The sequence below is a fragment of the Chrysemys picta genome, chromosome 9 (assembly GCF_011386835.1).
Source record: "Chrysemys picta bellii isolate R12L10 chromosome 9, ASM1138683v2, whole genome shotgun sequence".
NCBI classification, from domain to species: Eukaryota; Metazoa; Chordata; order Testudines; family Emydidae; genus Chrysemys; species Chrysemys picta.
In genome coordinates, this window is record NC_088799.1 from 34,776,048 (window position 1) to 34,799,372 (window position 23,325).

At 41.5% G+C, this 23,325-nt stretch overlaps 1 protein-coding gene across 3 annotated transcripts; it reads left to right on the forward strand.

Annotated features, from left to right (window-relative positions):
• The first annotated feature begins 1,814 nt into the window (after positions 1–1,814).
• SLC19A3 (solute carrier family 19 member 3) lies at positions 1,815–23,325 on the forward strand. Of its 3 annotated transcripts, none has more exons than XM_065557987.1 (6): positions 1,815–1,954; positions 10,621–10,781; positions 11,207–12,023; positions 13,985–14,177; positions 18,099–18,240; positions 21,080–23,325. In XM_065557987.1, exons 2-6 carry the CDS (start codon positions 10,632–10,634, stop codon positions 21,233–21,235), a joined length of 1,458 nt encoding a protein of 485 aa, XP_065414059.1. In that variant the 5' UTR covers positions 1,815–1,954; positions 10,621–10,631; the 3' UTR covers positions 21,236–23,325. The 3 variants fall into 3 exon arrangements, with proteins under 3 accessions (XP_065414059.1, XP_065414058.1, XP_023959012.2); XM_065557986.1 differs by lacking the exon at positions 1,815–1,954 and adding an exon at positions 6,828–7,008; XM_024103244.3 differs by lacking the exon at positions 1,815–1,954 and having other exon boundaries at positions 10,614–10,781.

Below are 23,325 nucleotides of genomic sequence, written 5' to 3' on the forward strand. Positions count from 1 at the left end.
AGGCTCCACATGCTGCTCCCACAGATCCCATTGGTCAGGAACCGTGGTCAATGAGAGCTGCGGGGGCAGCGACTGCAGGCGGGGGTGGTGGTAAGCGGAGCCCCCTGGCTACCCCGTGCCTAGTGGCCGCAGGGACATACCGGCCCCTTCCGGAAGCCACCTGAGGTGAGCGCCGCCTGGAGCCTCTACACTGAACCCCTCCTGCATGCCAACCCCCTGCGCCCCCTCCCAAAACGCCCTCCCAGAGCCCACACCCCACAGCCCCTCCCACACACCAATCCCCTGTCCTGAGCCCCTTCCTTTACCCCAAATCCCTCATCCCTGGCCCCACCCCAGAGCTCACACCCCCAGCCGGAGCCCTCACCCCTCCACACACACACCCCAACCCAGAGCTCCTTCCCACACCCTGAACCCCTCATTTCTGGCCCCACGCTGAGATCACACCCCCTCCCACACTCCAACCCCACCCCCACCCCAGCGAAAATAAGTGAGTGAGAGAGGGAGTGAGGGTGGGGCAGAGAAAGCAACTGAGGGAGGGGGGATGGAGCGATGGGAGATAGGGCAGAGAGAGCAACCGAGGGAGGGGGAATGGGGTGGCAGGGCCTCAGAGAAGGGGCAGGACAGGGGCAGGACCTTAGGCCAGGGGAAGGGGTGGGGCAAAGGTGTTCAGTTTTGTGCGATTAGAAAGTTGGCAACCCTATTTAAGTGAGGGATTGGTGGCAGGGCATTCTTTATAGGGGTGGCTTTTGGCTTTGGAATTCTGTCCTTCAACTCTTGGTCACTCAGAGCCCACATTTATTAACCCTTGAGGGCGCACCAGTACTACTTTCTTTTCCCTGGGCTCTTCAGTAAGAGAAGGGGGCTTGAAGGATGTGGGTGGTTAGGTGGGAGGTTTTTGCTACTTTATTTATTTGGGGGTGGGATGTTGTTTCAGTGTGGATTGCTTTAAGTGGCCAATTCATTTGCATTTTGTGATACTGTACAGGCCAGGAATCTCCAGTTTGTCAAGTGCACTTTGTGCTGTGTATTTGGAGAATTCCCCCTGCCTAGGGGAAGTCTCTGCCCGCATTAAGTTCTGCTCTGGATCTGTCGACCTTGGAGTAAGGATCTGGAGAGGGCAAAGGGGACAGAGAAGTGAGAGCAAGGAGTATGGCCGAGGGAGGCTCCACTCTGCCCAGTTCTCCACTGACACAACAATAGCATCAGCTGAAGCTAACCCTCTGCTTTTATTTACACTGGTCCTGCGTGGCTGAGACTCAAGGAGCTGTGACCAGTTTCCTTAACAGTCCGTCCCCTCCCCCCGTACTTCCCTCCCTATCACTGCACCCGAGCGGAGCTTGGACAATGAAGCCCCAATAAAACCAATGGATAAATTCTTGTATGCTTTACCGCTGAACAGAAAGAGAGGCACACAATTCAAATGGGAAAATAAGCAGCACATCACCCAAATGGCAGCCTTCTAGGCCAAAATAAATCATTGGTTTCGCTTCATTTTGATTTGGCCTGGTAGATGTGCAAGAGCTGTCCACTGTATTAAATGATCACTATGTGTTCTGCTGGGAACGCTGTTACTGGTTCTAGATGCAGTTTTCCCGCATGTAAAAGTTCAGTTTGATTAATTACATACAAGCAACATTTTCATATTCCACTCAATAATTAACCCCTGTAATGTATTGATTTTTTTCTTGCCCTTTGCTTTCTCGGATCCTTTGTTGCACAACAAACTTAATTAACACCCCTTCCTAGGTTCAGATTCCATTTTACATATGCACCATTGCACCCGAACCAAGTAGTCGGTTTCTCTGTTAACGCCATAGTCTACAACTACACCTGCTTCTGTTACCGCCTTACTTCCATTATTCAATTCACTAGCTACTACTGCTCACCAGACTCCTTAGAAAACCTGAGGCAAAATTCAGCAGCAAGACACCTGGAAGTGTACATTTTGCTGTGGGTAAGTAGATTACAAAATGGATGGTGTTGGGTAAATCAGTATAACTCATCAATGACTGTTTGAACAGCACCTGGCACAATGGGGGTCCTGATCCATGACTGGTGCCTTTAGGCACCACGATAATACAAACAAAACAATAATAATAATTCAGTAGGGATCTGAAATAAGTGTAATTTACCCAGAAAGGGAGATAGCAGGAAAAAGTAGCTAACAGAAGGGTGTAAAACAAATCCTGCTTTTCTCTTAGTCTATGTACATAGGGCTGACTTCTACACTGACAAACGGTGCATACAATGGTTGGCTCAGACCACCTTTCCTCTGAAGATCAGAGGCATTCTTTCAGGGCCTCTTCCACCTGGGACAACCTGCAAAGCTAGCAGATCTATGTTAAAGGTTCTCCTAGGATGGATAGAATGGGATTATGTGCCTTACCATTTCCTATGCCACCATTCCTGCCCCCTGCTGCTGAGGCATGGTGGTGGACAATGGGGGCATTTCATAGCTGTTGTAATAGACATGTGGGGTCTTAGGCAGCTGGGAGTCAATTTAGAACAGCTACCCCCTCCCCCCAGACACATTCTCCTGGGCTGTGCAGCACAACTTTGAAGTTGAAGGCCTTAGCATTTACGGAGCCACCCTGCAGAAAAGAAGCCTGACCTCCCCTACCTACAGTTTGCCCACCTGGCAGACAATGATGGATTAAGACTAAAACCTGCAAGGGGCAGGTAGAACAGCTGCTCGGAAATGATCATGGACAGCAATACCAATGGCCAAAGGCAGAAACTGCTCCTGGAGCCAGGTAACTGAAGTTCCCTGTAGCTACCCCGGTGGGTGGGGCAAGTTTGCCCCTGTGAGGCTCTCAGAATGATTTACAAATGTTAATTCATAAAGATTCAAAGCACCCAAGTGTGCCAGGCCTCTGCACTAACCCCTGCATGACACTGCTTCCCATAACTAACATCATAGCTGCTCAATGGTATGAATGATTAGCCAATCAATCCATTCACAGCAGCATAATGTTTTGCTATGAATCCATCCTTTGCATTGCAACAGATGAATACTGCAGCATGATATAATAGGCTAAACTCATAGCTGGTGCAAACAAGTGCAACTCCCATGGAAGTCTCTGGGCCAGATTGAGACGTGATCTATCTATTGCCTTAACGTACATGTGACATAGGGTTGGAGGTGGTCAGATAATGGTGAAGTAGCGTAACTTGTAATGATTGGGCATTCAGTGGACATGTAAAAGTAAGGTACTACACATGATGAGAGGACAGAATAAGATGTGGGTTGTACATCATGCTGACAAATATTGTCTCATTGTTCATTTGTACTCCCCATCTGCCTGTATCAATCTGTTGTTTCTTGTTTTATGCTTAGATTGTAAGCTCCATGAAGCACAGACAATCTTTTTCTTCTGGGTCCGTACAGCACCTAGCAAAACAGGGTCCTGATCCCCGAGTAGGGTGGTTCAGTCCTATAATAATAGGAATAATAGATTATAACAAACAACAACAACTAGCAGGAAGGCAAAAGACAAAGTGTATGAAACCAGAATAAAAATGTAGGTAACCAAAAATAAATATGTACCACATCTTCCAATTATTACATTAGAGGATGCTGTTTTTGCAGTATCAAAGACTGTGGGTTAGATTCTGATCTCAGTTAAATTAGTGCCAATCTGAAGTAGCTCCACTGAAATGAATGGAGATATTCTGCATTTACATTAGTACATCTCAACTGAGATGAGCATCTGGTCCTTGGGCCAGATCCTCAGATGTTATAGATCAGCATATCTCCATTGACTTTAGTGGAGCTACACCAACTTACCAGGTGATGATCTAGCCCTTTATCTTCCCCTCAGTTTAAAGTTTTTTACTGATCAAATTACAAGAAAATTGAAGGTCCTAAACTGGGCTTACATCAATACCAAGCTGGACTTATTACACAAACATATACCCCAGAAAATCATGACACCCTTAATGATTTTGTCCAGCTTCTTGAATAGAATTAAAGGTTAACTCTAAGTAGTAAGAGCACATGTGCACCTTAGAAACACTTCACCAGGAACCCTTCAAAAGACTTGTGGAACAGTGGATAAATGTGCACGATTGCTGTGTTGTGCATTTATGGGCTTTCTGCTAAGATTAGACCAGATGGCTCATCTCTCAAACCCTCACTAATTGGATCCTATAAATATTCCAGTGTTGCACAGATAACAAATGTATTTTTAAAGTTGTAAATATTAATGATAGTTATGATTGTGAATGAGTTTGAAACACTTAGCATGCAGCCTATTTCCTCTGAATCAGCCAACAATCTACATAATGTAATTCTTCCTCCAGACTTGTAAACATATTTGTTTACTATCCACAAAAATCAAGAATTTAATATTTTCTGATCAGCATGTTATAGTTGAAAAGTTAAAGAGTACTGAAATTCCTAAGTTATCTAAACAATTCTCAATACATTTTATTACACAAATTTAGTAAAAAAATTACATTTTCAAATGTTCATTTAAAAATGGCTTAATTTTTTAAAAATGACCATTTTAATTAAGTAAATATTTTCTTAAAAAAGAGACCGCCCAATATTGACAATAGTCATTTGTTTTCATTGAAGGTTTAAAGATTGGTGGATAAGGTCTAGAGTTCTCATTTCTGCAAATAACTTTTTATTTAGAAAAGGGGGAAGACCTTTCACAAACAATACAAATACAGGTACAGATCCTGCGTTGCATCCATCTGAGATGCTTGACACAGCTGGCAGGAGCTGGGAAAGGAGATCTGTATAAAGGTGGCATTAAGCCACCTTTACACTTTGTCAACCCCAGTTTTACAGCTTTCTGGGCCAGATCCCAGTGTAAAGTAGAGCAACCTCAGGACTGCTCTTTGTCTTGCTGCCTACATTCCCGAGGAATCATTGTGGCAACTAGGAATTGCTGAGGTGTATGGATGCTCCAGTCACCTCTGTACAACAGTGTATAGGATTGGGGGTTATGCATGAGCTGTTAAAGCAGCCCTAGGTCACCAAAGGATTCCCCTGTGTGGGCAAAGTCCTTAACAGACCGATTAAAATTACTTAAAGGCTGCAGTTACTGCATATATGAGAGCAAAGAGACTAAGTGTGGTTAACCACTGCTGTATGCACCTTGTACGTTCTACACCTGCAGAAGGGCTACCCAGCATCAGAGAACTAAAGGATCAAATAGCTGTGCCTTTTATGGAAATACTGTATTTGTTTTAAGAAATACTTTATTCCTGAACTACTCTTTGCCTTTAGAAATGTAACATTCAATTTGCTTTGACATTTTCATTCTGTGGCAGCTCCTTATATCATGGCTGTCTCCCAGACAAGCTTCCCTCTTCTCACCCAACCCAACTGGTAGCTGTCTCTCAGTTGCTTTCTCCAGTGCATGTATAATTCTTTTTCAATGCTGGAGCTGCCTCTGCTGGGCAGCCTTGATACAGTCATTTTATATCCTTCGTAATTTGAAATATGCTATAAATACTTCCAGTATCCACCAATCTTTACTCTAAACCTTTCATTACAAAAAATGAGGACATTCAGAGGGTGCAGTTGTGAGTTTTCAGGCTCAACCCTGGCGGGCTCTCTTATGGGTTAATTAGAATGTGAAAGATGCCAGTTCTTTCGAGACAGTGAATTACTTCTAACCCTTGAGGAGAATCTTAAATATTTGATTGATGGGATAAAATATGTGCAGCAACAGCATTGGTTTATTTTTTGGAAATATTAAATACTGCAGAGAACAAAGCAGGGGATGAATTTGACTGGAATTATCTTTGGCTTTCATTTAACTACAAATCCCTTTGTTCTCATTTTAACCTCTCTGCAAATGCTAAGAAATGGAAAAACTGAGGAGAACTTCTGGAAAAAAAAAAAAGTATGGCTAAGTTCACAAGTCCCACACCTGTCCAACATGAGAACTGCAGGTGGACAGCCTGTCTCACGTTGGACACCCAACAATTGAAGCACTCAGATACCTGGCCATTTTTTAAAATGTGGTCGGTCTAGACACACTGACAGTGATCAGTGGGGATGGGAAAATCTTGGGGAGTGTAAGGTACAGTGAACTAAAAGGGGTATGGAAGGGAATACAGCTAGGCTTCTATTAAAAACAAAAAGGGTTTCTTGGTTTAGCAATACAGCGCTATTCTCCACAGCTCCCCCTTCTCCCAGGTTGGAGCACTGAGAATGGAATCTCCGGGGTCCATCTACTTTGCAGACACAAAAACTGTGGTGGCTAATGTTTTCAAACTGTAAATTGGCAGTTAGAGAACCTAATGGACCTATGCTAACCTAGCCCAGTTTAGGATCAGGTCAGCTGGGAGGTCTCAGAACCTTAAAACTATACAGCGTACTTATATGTACACTTCATACATCTTTGGTAGGCTGACAATTATTCTCCCATTCACTACACATCAACTCCCTCCTCCAAACTCACATCTGTTGTGACCTCCTCAGGAAATTAGCCCAGCCAGTGACCACTGTGGGGCAGTTGGGAACAGATATTTTATTTTGTAAACCACTGGAATGATTTGGAACATCAAACTGTTCAGTAATTGACCGATGTCACCTCATTAGTTGATATCATTACACTCTTCCTCCATCACTTTATTAGTCCACACACACTTTTTTAGTCAATTAGATGGCAAGTTCTTAAGAGAACATATTTATTACCTGCATATTTGCACAGGGACTAGCACAGTGTGCCCCAGTCTTGACTGACTGGTGCCTTTTGGCTCTGCCACAATGCAAATAAATAATATGCCAGAATTAAACTACTGTTCCTTTAAAACTTTAATTAATCCCAGTGAAGCCAGCTGGGCGGATTTTCGGGAAGGCGCCTGGTAAAACAAGTTGAAAGACAAGTGCAACAGGAAGGAGGCCAAAAACAAACCGGAGTACAATAGCTGGAATAAAAGGGGAACAAGGTTGAACTAGGAGAAACAAAAGAACATGGAATATTAAAAAGGGAACTATACCAAGACGGGACAAAAGGGAATCAAGAACAAGCCACGGCAGACAAGGTTTGATTGCATCTGAGTTTAAGAAACCTAAAATCTAATAAACGCAAAGGAAAAAGGGAGAAAAGAAAGGGAGGGAAATCAGTGCTATTAGAATATGTGGGACTTAATGGAATGAGGGGAAAGAAGCAGCTCTGGAAAAAGTGATGAATTGAGATTAGAAACTGGGTGGGTAAATGGGAAAACAAAGAGGTGTTGTTGCTGTTTGACAATCAAGGGAGTTTAGCAACTTTCCAAAAGAAGTGCAGAGAATCATTAGCATAAAAGAAGGGGTGGGAATAAAGAGAAAAGTGCAAGAGACTGGTAGGAAACACTCCCCCTCCCCCCAAGTTAAAAGGTAAAAATCTTGTTGTCAAGACTGATTGTGGATCATATAAGTTAAGTGCAAAAAAAAAAAATCACTTATACTCTTGGGTAGTAGACTTGAAGAAAGAGACGCCAGGGAAAAGAAAACAGGACACAGTTGTAAGAAACCCGTGCCTGGATTGGGAATTAGCCTGTGTGTGTGCTGCAATGGCTCTGGGTGTAGTCACTGGGGTTGCTAAAGTATAAAAAGAAAGGTTACACTAGGATTTGCTGAATCGTGAAGAGGATGCTGTTCATGTAGCTCAGAACGAAGAGTGCTGTGTTTGAGGAGATACTAGCAGTCACGCAAACATGCCTGGACACTTGACTTTGATATTAACTATGGGTCACGTGCATCCATGGAGCAGCTGGGCACATGAGAGTGGGGTGTACAAAAAGCACCCATTTAATCCCCTGCGTGGAAGTCTCTGAATTCCCTAGAACACAGGCACTACTCATTGCTAGCACTCCTAGCAGTGTAAGAAAAAATCTCAAAGGGGATGGGGAGAACGCAGGGGTCCCCAACCCCTTGCATTGGCCCACATAGCTGGCCAGCAATGCAGCGTAGAGTATATCATAACTCTTGAAGGAGTGTAGTGGCAGATTAACTCTGAGAAGCAAACCCAATGAGAAGAAACTGCAGCCTCAGTTATCGCAGGTAACATGAGCTTTGCTAAATACGTTCCTGTTGTACCGTTACGTGCACATTGAAATCCATTCTTTGCTGTTATTGTTCAGTCTCTCAGTATCATGTGAAGTATATTTGTTTATTTACAGGCTTATCCATGATGTTGTATTTTAGCTTCTCTTCAAGAGAAATGAAGGTGAGGAATAGGGTGACCATCTGTCCCATTCTGACCGGGACAGTCCCCTTTTAAGCCCTGTCCCAGCCATCCCAACTTTTTTTTCCCCAAAAGGAGGCATTTGTCCCATTTGCTCTTGCCAACTGATCAAGTCAACCAGAGCAAACAGGACAAATGCCCACTTTTTTTGGGGGGGGGGAAGTGGGGTGCGGTATGGAGGGGGCAGAGATGCCAACCCCCCCACAGGGGGAAGGTAGGGCCGGGGGGCAGAGCAGCATTCCAGCATGCGGGACCCCCGCAGTGTTCCAGCAACCGGGCAACAGCCATTTTCTCTTTGGGAAATATGGTCACCCTAGTGAGGAAATGTTATTGTGACTAGGGTAGGGTAGAAGACATTGCAGGGTAAGAACATGCTGCTGCCATGGCTGCAACCTCAGCAGTGGAAGCAGGAATAGTGGCTGCAATGACAGGGATAGAACGAAGCAGGTAGCAGTACAGCTCTCGTACAGTGGTGCAGGCATGTGCCCTGCTGAATATATTGGGATTATCTTGCCCCCTAGTGGCTAACCTACAAAATTCACACAGGACCAAATTAATCATGGTGTAAATCCATTGACGTCAATAGACTATGCCAGCGGTTCTCAAACTGTGGGTTGGGACCCCAAAGTGGGTCACGATCCTGTTCTAATGGGGTCGCCAGGGCTGGCATTAGACTTGCTGGGGCCAGGACTGAAGCCCAAACCCCCACTGCTTGGGGCCAAAGCTGAAGCATGGGAGCCTCAGCCCTAGGTGTGTGGCTCGGGTTTCAGGCCTCAGCCCTGGGTGGTGGGGCTCGGGCTTTGGCTTCTCCCCCTCCACCCAGGGCGGCAGGGCTTGGACAGGCTCAGGCTTCGGTCCCCGCTCCTGGGGTCATGTAATAATTTTTGTTGTCAGAAGGGGGTTGTGGTGCAATGACGTTTGAGAACCCCCGGACTATACATTGCCTCTGATTTTGGAAAGTGATATAAATCAGAATCCCTGCTTAACTGCCCTGGCAGGGAGCCTAATCAGCTGTGATGTAAGAAGGTGTAAATTAAAGTTGCCTTTAAATCCCTTACTTTAATTTATATATTTTAAATACACACACACACTGTAAATCACTTTGCTTCCTATAGTAACGCTTCTGGCTGATTAGTATGCGAGTTAAACAATCTGGACTCCCTTAGATTTAGTAGACGTAAATAGACTATTTAGAAAATATTACATCTGCACAGAAAAATGTAGATAAAGGGATTTTTTCTGTTGTGGAAATTTCAATGGAAAAATGTCTTTTCATCCCTAAATTGAAAATTTTGACTTTCAGGTTTTCCAGTGAAAAAAGCATATATTCCACACACAAATCTGCCTAGTTGAAAAAAATATATTTTCCATCCAAAACATTTATGGAAAATTTTCAATCAGCCCTAGGTATAAGTTATACATTGGCAAGAAGGTGAAAGTTGAAATAAATCTATGGGGATCTAAAACTGTGTAACATATGCACTGAGGTGACTGAAAAAGGTACCAGCTAGATTCCCAATAGATTTACCAGCTCAAATTCAGAGGTCATATTGAAGATTATGTAAGCTACAGTCAAGACTTCCTAAAGAAATTTAAGTTAGGGAGTTTACTTCCATTGACACATCGCCTCTAAATTTGGCTCACCCACACTCATTTAGATTTATGCCTGAATTAGGGCCAATTGATTTAAACTGGGTGTTAATTTGTTCCATAAACCCCAATTCATGAGAGTGCAAAAACATCTGTTTTTCAGTTTCCGTATGCCCTATTTAGGGATAACTAATAAACAACAACTTTCACTTACATTTTAAATAATGGGACAGGATCCAAAGCTGACTTCTGTGGAACCCTGCCAATTTACACCCACCGAGAATCTGGTCCAGTGTCCTTTCCATAGGTTACTACTATGATCCTTCTCCCCTCCCGTGGTAGCCTGACCTCCCCTGCACTTTGGGAGATCTGCACATGAAAGCAGGAAGAGTTGGGAGGAGACCATTAATAAATAGACAAACTGTGTCCCATTTTGCTCTCAAGTAGGAAATGAAAGTTAAAAAATTCCTCAACCATCAACTGACTGAGAAAAATTTTCCATGGTCAACTTGGTTGTCATTCAATACTAAATGAAAGAATAATGCAACTGAATTCCATAGCTAAAACTCTGACAAGCAGTCCTTTGCAGTCCCTTAGAAAAATCCTGTAAAACAACCACAAATTGAATGGAATTTCTATAAGTCTGTGCATTTCAACAAGAGTTGTTCACTTACACATTTTTAACAGGAGGCGGCACTCTGTTGTTTTCAGTGTTCACAAAAGTTTCTTTAGTGTCTGGACTTTTAAAAATAATTAATTGAATTTTAAAATAGCCTTCAGTTCCAGTGAAGAGGACCTGTCTTCTATTTAACACACCATTTCCTTCACCATATTTTAGTTGGCCAGGCCATGGCTTGCTGGAAGGAAATACGAAGCAGCAGCTGGATTTATCCTACCCTGGTCCTCTGCATTTATGGATTTTTCTCCATGATGAGGCCATCAGAACCTTTCCTCACCCCTTATCTAACAGGACCAGATAAAAACCTGACCATTGATGAGGTATGGCTATACACTGCTTTCCCATTATATGGAATAACAAAATACTGAGTGTACTTTATTCTTCAGAAAGAAACTATAAGAATCTCATTTACTCTCTGACATTTATTACAGAAAGATACATGCATGATATTTCCCCTGTGAAAGATTAGGAGCTCAATCCTCATTTCTGCCCTAAAGGGCCAACTGAGAATTCCCTGACAGAAGGTAATATTCAGGGGGCAAGTAGACAGCTTATGTTTATTGCCTTAACATTTTTAGGGTTCATAAAATAAAGTTTTCCCGATTAAACAGTACAGTATAAGATCTGGGCATCACGCATACTTATATTGCTATATTTTACACATCGAATTAACAGCAATGAGCATGATCCTTTCTCCAAGTTCATTCACCAAAAAAATCACAGAATTCCTTCCTTTCCCTTCCAGGTTACAAACCAGGTTTTCCCAGTTTGGACATACTCGTATCTGGTGTTACTGTTTCCTGTTTTCTTGATTACGGACTATCTACGCTATAAGCCCATCATTATTCTACAAGGCCTTAGCTTCATTATTACATGGCTGATGCTTTTATTTTTCCAAGGAGTGCTAGCCATGCAGTGGATGGAGTTTTTTTATGGGATGGTAACGGCCACTGAAGTTGCCTATTACGCCTACATTTACAGCGTTGTCAGTGCTGACCATTATCAGAAAGTGACTAGTTATTGCAGAAGCATCACACTTGTTGCAACCACAGTTGCAGCGGTGTTGGGGCAACTTTTAGTATCTTTGGCAGAGCTATCCTATTTTTATCTAAATGCCATTAGTTTGGCTTCTCTGTCCTTGGCCTTCCTAGCGTCATTTTTTCTACCAATGCCAAAAAAAAGTATGTTCTTTCACAAAAATCGTATCCCTGAAACTCCGCAAGGAACAATGGGGCAAGACACAACGTCAAATGCACCCAGCATGAACGAGCAGCCAAGTTGCCAAGAGGACAAAGATGCCGCGAAATCATCTGTCATTACCAGGACGTTGCCTGAATGCCAGTCTGACAAGAACCAGTGTCACATGCTTGTGCAGTTATGCAAGGATTTAAAGGAATGCTATTGCACAAAGAAACTTCTTTACTGGTCCTTATGGTGGGCTTTAGCCACTGCAGGCTATAACCAGATTGTGAATTACGTCCAGGTGTTATGGGACGACAGAGCACCCGCTCAGAATTATGACGTTTATAATGGGGCTGTTGAGGCAGCAGCAACATTTCTGAGTAAGTAAACAATACAGTATTCAAGTATTTCCTCTAGTAAATTCTAAAATACAAACTATACCAGATAGGAGCACACATGATTTAAAACCTATCATGTGGTTTATGTCCATTTCATGCCTATCAAGCATTCCACAGTAGGGGTAAGCAGGTTGTACATTCAAATTATAATAGTTCATCAGACGTACCAAAAGCCTCAAGTTTAGCACCAGGCCACGTATTTCTCTAGGGGGGTGCCTCCCAAAGCGTAGGCTTTAGATCACGAGAGTTTTGTGCAGTACTTGGTGGACTGTGGAGAGCACGCTGATCACATGGACCTGGTGTTCAGCTGCTAAATTCATTCAAAGAAGCTCAAAAGGCATTACTGCCCTGTTATTTTTCCACATGGGCCTTGCTATGTTTGCCACAGAAATGTTAGCCATTCGTGAATGGGAAGGGATGCTTCTGTGAGACACTCCCAAAGACATGGATCACACTATGAAAAGTTAGAGAAATCCTTCAATAGAGTATGGCGCACATTTTGAACGTACTGTTGTGTACGTTACTTCTCTTAATGAGACCCAGGCCGGTGTACTTATTAGAATTAGCTATCAAATGACAGGAAGATCAGTTTAATTTTCAGATGTTTAATGCATTCACAGTCAAATAAATTTCAGTCTGAAGCATGGGTTTTGGAAGTAATATATGGTGATGTGGTAGCATCCCCAGAGTTGAAGTGCACATCTAGGGTTTCATTAGAGGCCCATCTCTAGTTGAGCCTTCTCTCACATATAACCCTGTTGCCTTGCTACTCATATGAATAAAGGCTGCAAGACAGAGCCAGTGGTCACCCTTCCTTTATAAACAAGAACTTTAAAAAAACTAAGCCCCAAAAAGAAATTTCTAAATCCTAATTGGCATGTGCAATGTGGGGCTACAGGAGAATTTTTTCACCAAAAATTTTAAGCGAACTGTTAAACTCACTATCCTGATGAAGTGGGTTTAGCCCATGAAAGCTTATGCCCAAATAAATGTGTTAGTCTCTAAGGTGCCACAAGGACACCTTGTTGTTTTCACTATCCTGAGATACCAGAGTTTTAAAAAAGAATTAGGGACCTGGTCCATTGCTACCCTGCAGCTGGAATAGTTATTTACCCCAGTGCAAAACAAATGCAGAATGCTACCATCCCGATCCAGCAGTGTTTTACACTCACTTTGCACTGGGGTAAATGGCTGCACAAGGTGCAAGGTAACAGTGAATCACTCCCAAGGTATTTCCTTAGATAAATTTTCATAACCATTCTGTGTCACGTCGCATCTCAAAGAGCTCAGCAAGTTCACACATTAAGCACTAGGGTATGTAAGCGATTGTGATACTCTGCCTGATTAAGAATGAGAGAACACTGTTCTCTGTAGATTTTTCAAAATCAATAAAAGGTCTGGCTGGCCTAGCAAGTTTCACAAAAAGATCTGTGGACTTGGCAAATTCATCAGTCAAAGGATTTGCTTCAGGATTCTGGCTGAGCTTCTAAAGCCACAAAGGAGTTTGGCATATTTTAAAAGGACATGAACAAAGCTCAGTGGAATTACTAAGCTCCCCAGGGAACCCCAAGAGTCTTCTAAGCAGAACTGGGAAGGAGAAAGGACAATCAATTAGCCCAGATTCTATCTCTAAAGTAGTCCAGCTCCGGTGCATACTGTTGACATTCAGACTAAGAACATTTTCCGTTTGCACAGCAGCTTGTCCAATACACCGAGTATAATCATGCCTATGATTTGTCAAGAAAAATGACAAGAATTGATGAATGCAGGTGTGTGTCTAAAAATGACTAATCTGTTGCATAAAACAAACATCTTACAACTGGAATTAGAACTCTTCTAGTCAAATATTTACCGTGGGTTTTAAAATCAAAATATAAGTATGTTACTATTTACTTGATAGCGTGGCAGGTATACAACGCAATATTCTTATATCATCTCTCTAGGTTCAGTAACCGCCATGGCAGTAGGATATGTGAAAATTAACTGGGATCTTTCAGGAGAGCTAGCACTGGGAATCTTCTCTGCACTGGATGCTGGTTCTCTATTTCTCATGCATTTTACTGCCAACATCTGGGCATGCTATGCTAGCTATCTAGTTTTCAAGTCATGTTATATGCTTCTCATAACAATAGCAACGTAAGTACAAACCATCATCATGCTGAATTGTTTATTCACAGACTTCTCAAACCAATAAAAAAGTCACATTAGATAGTCCTTCAGTTTAAAAATAATGAAGTCTAGCATTAGATTGATTACAGGTCATTTAGTACCTTGAATTAAATCAATACATTCCCCTATTTTCATTTCAAGGGGTTGTTAGAGTAGTATGAAGGACTAAGACAAGAAAACAAGGTCGACAGCCAACCATTACAAATGTATCCATTTTTCCTCCCACAATTACAAGTACAACACTGTCTTCAGCTGGGTGGAATGTGAAACGTATATGGTGTTTGAAAGATGTCACCCACAAGTGACCACTGAATGCAAAAAGAACAAGCCATAATGTTTCTACATAACTGGGAATATTTCAAGGAATTCAGCAACTAGTTATATTATGCCATCTCTATTTCAGCTAGTTAGGGATATCTGGTGGATATTTATTGCTGTAAGCTACATTTTAGATATGATATAGCTTGTCACAGACAGGGTTAAGAGCTACTAAATTAACCTACAGCTATACCTAGGTATATTTACAGCTTGCTGTTAGGTTAATTAGTGCTTTAAAAAGAACAGACTGATAACAATAAACCAGCAGTCGGCAACCTTTCAGAAGTGGTGTGCCAAGTCTTCATCTATTCATTCTAACTTAAGGTTTCGCGTGACAGTAATACATGTTAATGTTTTTAGAAGGTTTCTTCCTATAAGTCTATAATATATAACTAAACTATTGTTGTATGTAAAGTAAATAAGATTTTTAAAATGGTTAAGAAGCTTCATTTAAAATTAAATTAAAATGCAGAGCCCCCCCAGACTGGTGGCTAGGACCCAGGCAGTGTGAGTGCCACTGAAAATCAGCTCGTATGCCGCCTTCGGCACGTGTGCCATAGGTTGCCTACCCCTGCAATAAACCCTCAAATCTTTGTTTTTAAAAGGGGGGGGGGAAGAAGAGAGAGAAAGAGTCATTGAATTCAAATGGATTTTGCTTATGTTACATAGCAGCAATATAGACAGAGGTGACCTCTTCCCAAGGCTTGGAAAACACCAGCTTCTTTAGTCCCCTGGTGCTTGGGTGGAGGGGGAGGGGGAGAAAGAGACAGTCACACAGCAGCTGGTGTATTTTGATGTAAGAAACTATATGCTGGCTAGAAGGTTGTACATAGCTGTTTTCTGTAGTTGCGAGTGCAGTAAGCCTAGTTGCTGTGATTGCTATCAACCAACATCTCTGCTCAAAGCAGTTAGAAAAACTGAGCATGTTATAAAGAAAAGGAGTTGGAAAGAGTAACCTGAATTGTGTCCTCATTTTTTCCTGACTAGGAAAAGCCCATTCAAGGATTTCAATCCTTTTCTGAGTACTTGAAAGCCATTAGATGAGTTAAACCTAACATGTTTACAAGAACCCTGGCACCCCATCTTTCTATAATCAAGAAAAATGAACAAAACGACCAGAATTAAATAAAGCATCAGGGGGAATTAAATAAATAATGTGCGAAGAGCAGTATTCCTACATTCCCATATTGTAGATATGAAGCTTGCATCTGTCTACACAACACACTGGCGCTAGTGGGGAACTTTCTAATTAAAGATTTTTCGTTAGAAGATCCCAATTCATCAAAACTGAAACTGATTGAACCAGACCCTTTCCCATCAACAATCTCCCAACTAAAAGAAATGTTGAAAAAAGTTTCAAAGTTGTTGAAATGTTCATGTCAGCATTTTCAAAATAAAATGGTTCATTCTGTGGTTCAAAACAACTCTTATTTTGACATTTTAGTTAATTTATACTAAAAACCAAAATATTTAAACAATCAAATGAAACATTTCAAAATCATCAAAACAAAATGTATCAATTGACCCAATCTAAGCGGTTTTTTTCCCTTCCCCCCAGATTATCAATTTGTGAAATTTTTCAACATTAACTTTTCATCTCAATTTGGTACAGGAAATTTTTTCAAAATCTCTAAATTTCTCACAGGATAGGAAAACCATTTCACACCCATCTCTCTCTCTCTCTCTCACACACACACAGTCATGAAGTATGACACATCTGACTCACTATTCAATCCAGCCTTCTGTTGATATTGCTTTTTTGTGAATATGGCGCAATAGAATTTTGTTCATACAAATATTTGGGGAGGATTTTTTTCATGCAAATACAGCTGTTGAAACATGAATGGGTGCATCCATGTGCACACAAGTCAATTTGTATTGAAAGTGCTTTCTGAGCCACCTTTGATTATTAATCCAGCTAAATAGATTAGGTCAGGTCTTAAATTCACCCAGAGCTGTCTGGAGCAGAGCTCTGGTACATATTTTCAACCCCCCTGGAGTTTTCATAGCATGTTGGGGGGGGGGGGGGGTGAGAGGGTTGCATGGGGGGGTGGGCACCAGGAAAGACTGAGAATTTAAGCCCTGGTTTAGGTAGGCTAGTGTGTGTATGTGACAGGGGAAAAAAATGTAAAATCTGTCGAACAGCAAATAAATCCAGCCTATTTCTTTCTCTTCCTCAGTCAAGAAGGAATCCAGCTGTTTTTAAATCTGGAGTCTATGAATATGGCCAAACCTAATGCTCATTCTTTGCACAAAATAGACAGGAAACAGGTGTCCTAAGATTTCCTAGACCACACAATGCTCCCCTCAAAGAGAGATTCAACATCCCAATGATTTCTTCAGGCAATGCTCCTGTTTTTATAAATGTTAGCTCACCCATCGCATGACTTAACTGACCAATCTCACAGCCCACATCTCAGTGCTGCATATTGAGTACTCGCCATAAATGGTTTCCAAAACACCCAAGGGCCCAAATATTACTAAACACATTTACACTGAGGTAGTGCCAAAGCCTGCTCCCCAATTTGCTATATGCTGTACAGACTTATAGAAGGCAACAGTTTTAAATATTATATGTTCAGCAATAGTAAACAATGAACAAATTCTTCAACAGAAGTTGGTCCAATAACAGACATGTCACGTACCTTGTGCCTCTCATATCTGGGACCAACATGGCTACACACAAAAAATATCTTGACTGGTACATGGACAGTTCACAAACAGGAAAATAGGCCAAATCTGACAGATGGTTTGCCATCAAGTTCAACCAGCTCTACCAAAAAATGGAAAACTACAAGAACTTCAGGAGCCTAATAAGTATCCTATGTCCAATAAAAAAGAATCTACATACTGTACAATGTATTACAAGAATTACAAGCAAACTTTCTGAGTAGAAGACCCAAAAGATACAATTTTACAAAGAAAGGTTTAAAATAAATGCTCCCACCCCCCCAAAAAAAGTTGAAGGGAGATAAAAAAAAACTTACAGGAATTCAGCACAGATAAGAAGTAATCAATGTCACTCTCAAAGTCACTCTCAAACCACAGACCTTACAAACCAACTGACAAGAGAAACTCTGTTCTTAAGAGGTTCTATTAGATCCCATAGGTCTCATCTGAACCAAGAATGGAAGAATAATCCAGAAGTTTGGTGCTAGCCTGGTAACTGGGAGACCCAGGTTTAATTCCCTGCTCACTCACAGCCATCCTGTGTAACTCTGAACAAATCACTTATTTCCTCTGTGCCTCAGTTCTCCATTTACAAAATGGGGATTATAGGCGATACCCTGATCCTAGAGGACAGAAGGTGAAACCTCTCCTCAGAGACTATGGTAATATAAGGGGAAGGGGGCATGTAAGGACAGAGATAGATAGCTAACATGTTCAAATACACCTTGCCTTGTCTACACTAGGGTGTTAAAATATGATAGTAACACATTGTAAAATGACACCTTTTATCCTAGCCTAGACATACCGTACTATATGTGAATCATCGCTCTTTTCCAAGGAAAAGGATAGGGAATACATTCATGTTCTCTGCAGTTTAACTAACCAACCATTTAATTTTAGGTTTCAGATCGCTGTCAATCTAACCATGGAACGCTACGCTTTAATGTTTGGATTCAACAACTTTGTTGCACTGGTGATTCAGACTATTATAACTGTAGTCGTAGTTGATTCAAGAGGTCTGGGATTGAAGATAGTAACCCAGGTAAATAGTATTATTCACTTTACATTTACTGTTTGGCTAATTCAGTTAGTGTTGCATGCATCTTAAACCTGTAAAAGGAATCCTTTGACATCACAATTTCCAGTTTAAGCAATCATAATCCACTCTTCTTTTGTCCTTTCCCTTGTGTAGACAGCACTGAAGATGTAACTTGGTCACCAGGTTTGAAAGTATGCCACTGGGTTTTTACATAAAACTCATAGGTTAGTCATGGTCCCTTCCCCTCACCCTTAGTGGCCCAAATCCACACTAAAGATCCCATTAAACTGATCCTTTGATTTTTGGCAGGGACCCCAGACCAATTCATGAATGGGCGGGTAATACTGTTGGGCTGCTGCCAACTTCCTCTCAGTGAATACAACTAAACTAGCCCCCACCCTGCTGAAAAATCTACATAATCTCTAGCCACAGGGTGTCATGGCAGTTCAACAGCATAAGAGGTAGCCTGGACCAAGCACAGAACTAAGCGCAAGAGGCTCCTGCATTCTAATTCCATTTCTGACACAGACCTGCTATATAACTTAAGTCAGATAATTCTACCTTCCTGTCTTGAGTATCCACATTTGTAAACTCGAGTAGGAATACCTACTTATCACATGGGGTGTTCACTGTGCTCATTAACCAATCCTGCTTCTACTAATGTCAACTGAAATTTTGCCTCTGAGTTCAAGAGCAGCAGGATCTAGTCAAAACCTTGGTAAATTATTTTTACCTCTTTGAAATCACATGATACTTTCTAGTTACTGAAGAGAAGTGGAAAGGAGCCTTCGGTAACTTGGCAGGAGAAGGAGGTGGTGAGAAGAGGGACAGAATCATCAGGATACCAAAGTAGGAAAGTAAAGAAAGGGTAGAACTGGCTAACATGCACATTTTGAGTGGCTGGCAAAGGGGGCAAGACATGAAAAGGGGAGCCCCACTTTGAATCTCTGTTTGATGGAGGAACCGGTCTGATAATTGCTATACCCTTGCGGCTCACAGCCACACCACACAGAGTAGGAATACATCCAACAGCACAGAATACTTAGGTATGTAGAGTATAAAGCTATTTGAGTTGGTACCCAGGCTCTTACAAAGAGTGCCATGGATCTTAAATGACCACAAGTGACCAGAAACTTGGTTTTATATATCGTCAATAGACTTAATCCTCAGCTGATGTAAATTGTCAGCTCTCCACTGAAGTCAATGAAGCTCTGACAATTTATACCAATTGAGCATTTGACCCTAGAGGCAGCAGGTTTAACAAGGTAAGAAATGCTACTCTGGAACTAGACTAATGCTTTCATGATGCCAACTGTAGATATGATACAAATTGACAAATATAATGGAAAAGGCTTAAGCGAACAAGTGCTCCCCATATTGGTACCTAAAGTCATCAGATGCTTCAGTAACACAAGAAAACAAACATCTGCTCTGTTAGTTCCAATCTTTACCATGTTCCCAAATGAATGCAGAGAGTTCCTTCAATGACATCTCAGACAGCAATTCCTTTTGCTGGCCCTCTGGGCTCCAAGAATACCAAAAAGGTATTCAGATACCATTCAGGAGGGGTGTGACTTCTGAGTTCAGACATGTTGTTATATGGCCTTGAGGTCTCTTGGTTGGTTAGCACAAGCAGGAAGAGTTCCTGGAAAGATGACAAGCACGCTGCTGATTCCCCCAGCACCACCCCTTTTGCTTTCCCCCAGCATGGAGCACCCCTCTCCTGATCTTCCTCTCAGGGTTACTTCTGCACAGTAACTCGGTTATACTATTTACCTGCCAGGTGGTTTTAGCAGTGAAGCTACATTGGTGCCTGACAAAACTGATAGAGGAAGGAATATAATAAACAAGTGGGGGACTCAAACAGGGCATTATGGAACAAAATATTGTCCAAAATGCTAAAGACCCCTTGAGAGTTTCTTTTCACAGCCATTGAATGAAAAACCTCTACAATATAGAGGCATAAGAGCAGGCTTATGATGCATTACTTTAGAGCTTTTAATAAGTTCTCAGAGCTTTACCTTTTTCATAGTATTAAAAGCACTCCTCCCTCTCCATTCACTGTGAAAGGCAAAAATAAATTGCTTCCTGATGTGTTAAATTTTGACCTACACTACGTTCAATGTAATAAGTGCTATAAGACTCCGTACAACTTGAGATCCTGAAATGAAGATACATCTACAATACATCTTTGATTGTCTGGATATCATGGAGGAATGAGGAAGCAATTACTTTTGGATAATCACAGTTATAGTGTAATTTATAAATGTTTAATGTGTATGATATGTTTCAAACAACAGTTTCAGCAACTGAGGTTTGTATGAACAAGGTAGAACTGTATCATTTCCAAGATACCATATACAACAATCCTTATACTATAATAGGATAGAATATCACTGATATCATGCAAACAAACAGATCTTGTTTTCTCCCAATCCTGGACCATATTGATACTAGTCGAGTCTCCAGCATAAACTAGTGGCTCTCTGAAGGCTGCTTTCCCTTGGCTGCTTATACCCCCAAGGAGCCATTCCAGTAGCTGGTCATCGCCAGAGATTAAGGAAATATTTGGCCATGCCTCTTTCCCTGACCACACTCTTATGATAGTGGCCAGGAGGAGCAGGGGGTTGGTGTAGGAGCCAGTATGACACCTCTGCATCACCCAACGATCCTCTGGTATCTGGCAAGCCATCCAAATGAAGTTTGTGCTTGCAGAAATTTAGCTATGACATGGATGAATGAATTGGTAGAATCTATATACTTAATAGTTCAGAAAGAAGTGGGTATTTCTCCAATACAGTATGTGTGTTTCACCAATTCTTCTGCATTCATTTTTTTTCAGTTCCTAATTTATGGCAGTTACTTTGCAGTCATAGCTGGGATTTTCTTGATCAGAAGCATTTACACAATTGTCTCAATCCAATGCAAAAAGGAAACACAGAACTTCTCCAACGGATCTCAGAACATTAAGGAACAAGAATCAGAAACCAGATTATAACCAGCTATGCAAACATCTGTAACTTTAATGACTTATCAAAAATGCCTCTGCTTGCAAAACTCTCACTGAAGTCAATGAGAGATTGCAGTAAGGGGAGCAGCACTTAGTCCTTCATGTACGCCCCTGCTAAATCACAAACTTACTCCAACCGAAAGAATTGCCTGATATGATTGAACACCAGATCTTCCGCTGGTGTAAATCAATATTGTGCCGCTGATCTGAACTGATCTAAACTAACTTATACCCTTCTGAGGAACTGGCCCATCATACTGACATTTTGCCAAAAAAGGAAAGAATCTGGTTTGATTGGATTCTGATTTATTTACACAACAGCATAACAATCTCAATCTATTGTTATGCCAAAAATACCACTGTTCTTTTTCCCCTCTCTTACTCAGGCTTTTGAAAAAGTTGTAAATGGGCTGCTTTCCATTCGGCAATTCAGCTTTGCTACTCCAAGTGGGCTGAGGGTTTTGCTCATACCTTCATTCAGGGTAGATACCTGCAGCCTCCTACCTAGGTATACCCCATCCTATGATGGTAGAAGAATTACTGACTCTACACCCCTATAACATTCCTTCTTAGTTTTGTATCTGTAAGGCTGTTTCCTCCCCTCCACCTTTAAGATCACTCTTGAAAACTGGACCTTTCACTCATGATGGTTGGAGAAGCCAGGTTCCCCAGAACAACTATGGTGGTTAAATGTAAAATCAGTCAAGTCATCATTACTTGCATTTGAAAGATGTTGCTTGAACTTCATGGGGAATCCATGGCAAACTTGGGCTGGAAGAAGAGGAAGAAAATTTAAGAATCCCACGCATTTGCTTGTGTCTAGATACAGAGTTAATTTAAATTAAGGGCGTGTGTTTCACCATATCTCTAAATTCAATGAGATTGTCCAGTATGCAGTACGACCAGGATAGGTGAAGTGTGGGGAAATTTGGTTTGGTGCAATACAGGAAAATGCCAAACTAATGGGTGAGGCAGGAAGATGCATCAAATAAAAATAAACAACACTGCAGGTATATTCTTTAAGTGCCAAATCACGAGGGCCACTGATCTCAGATGAGGATTTTCCTGAGTAAGGCCCTCAGAATTTATAAAAGGCTTGAAGCCCTACAATTCAGCTGAGCAGTGAGAGCAAGTCACATCCTGAATGACACAAGAGATTCAGAAAGCACAGATCCACCTTGTGGATGGCCTGCCTCATGTAAGTTATATCAATTTTTTCCCCCCCGAAACAAAGTTTTGTTGCAGTTTAACTTCTCAAAGCCAGACTGTAATAATAAAAGAAAATTATCAATACCTTAAATTCACAGAATAGTGCTTCACTCAAAGCAACTGTACAGATATTACTTACCTATTTCTCCCAATGGCCACGTGAAGCACATGGTTAAGTATCCTCTCTCTCCCCAAATGTTGGAATAGACAAAGATGAAGGTAAAAAAGTGGACAAATTGGAAAAGGTCCAGAGGAGAGCAACAAAAATAAGTAATGGTCTAGAAAACATGACCTGAAAGGAAAGATTGAAAATACTGGGTTTTTTTAGACTGGAGAGGAGAAGACTGAGGTGGGACATGATAAGAGTTTTCAAGTATGTAAAAGGTTGTTACAAAGAGAAGGGTGAAAAATTGTTCTTGTTAATCTGAGGATAGGACAAGAAGCAATGGGTTTAAATTGCAGCAAGAGAGATTTACATTGGACATTAGGAAAAACTTCCTGTCAGGGTGGTTAAACACGGGAACAAATTGCCTAGGGAGGCTGTGGAATCTCGGTCATTGGAGGTTGTTAAGAACTGGTTAGACAAACACCTGTCAGGGATGGTCTAGTCATTACTTAGTCCTGCCTTGGGTGCAGGGGACTGGACTAGATGACTTATTGAGGTCACTTCCAGTCCTACACTTCCATGATTCTATAAAGCCATTTGTTCAAGGCCCAGGGAGAATCCAGATTAATCACAACCTCCTGACTCCCAATTATGCACCCATTTCCCTAGGCTACATGGTTTACTATTTAATGTCTTTTATTGTCTGTATGTTTCTCTGCTGTAAATTCTCTGTTAATAAACATGTCTTTATAAGAATAATGAA

What these genes read in the sequence shown, in the direction of transcription:
- SLC19A3 (XM_065557987.1), top strand. Translation starts at nt 10,632, where the DNA reads ATGGCTTGCTGGAAGGAAATACGAAGCAGCAGCTGGATTTATCCTACC. An exon ending in CTTCTCATAACAATAGCAAC is followed by an intron (nt 14,178 to 18,098) that starts GTAAGTACAAAC and finishes ATTTAATTTTAG; the next exon opens with GTTTCAGATCGCTGTCAATC. An exon ending in GATTGAAGATAGTAACCCAG is followed by an intron (nt 18,241 to 21,079) that starts GTAAATAGTATT and finishes ATTTTTTTTCAG; the next exon opens with TTCCTAATTTATGGCAGTTA.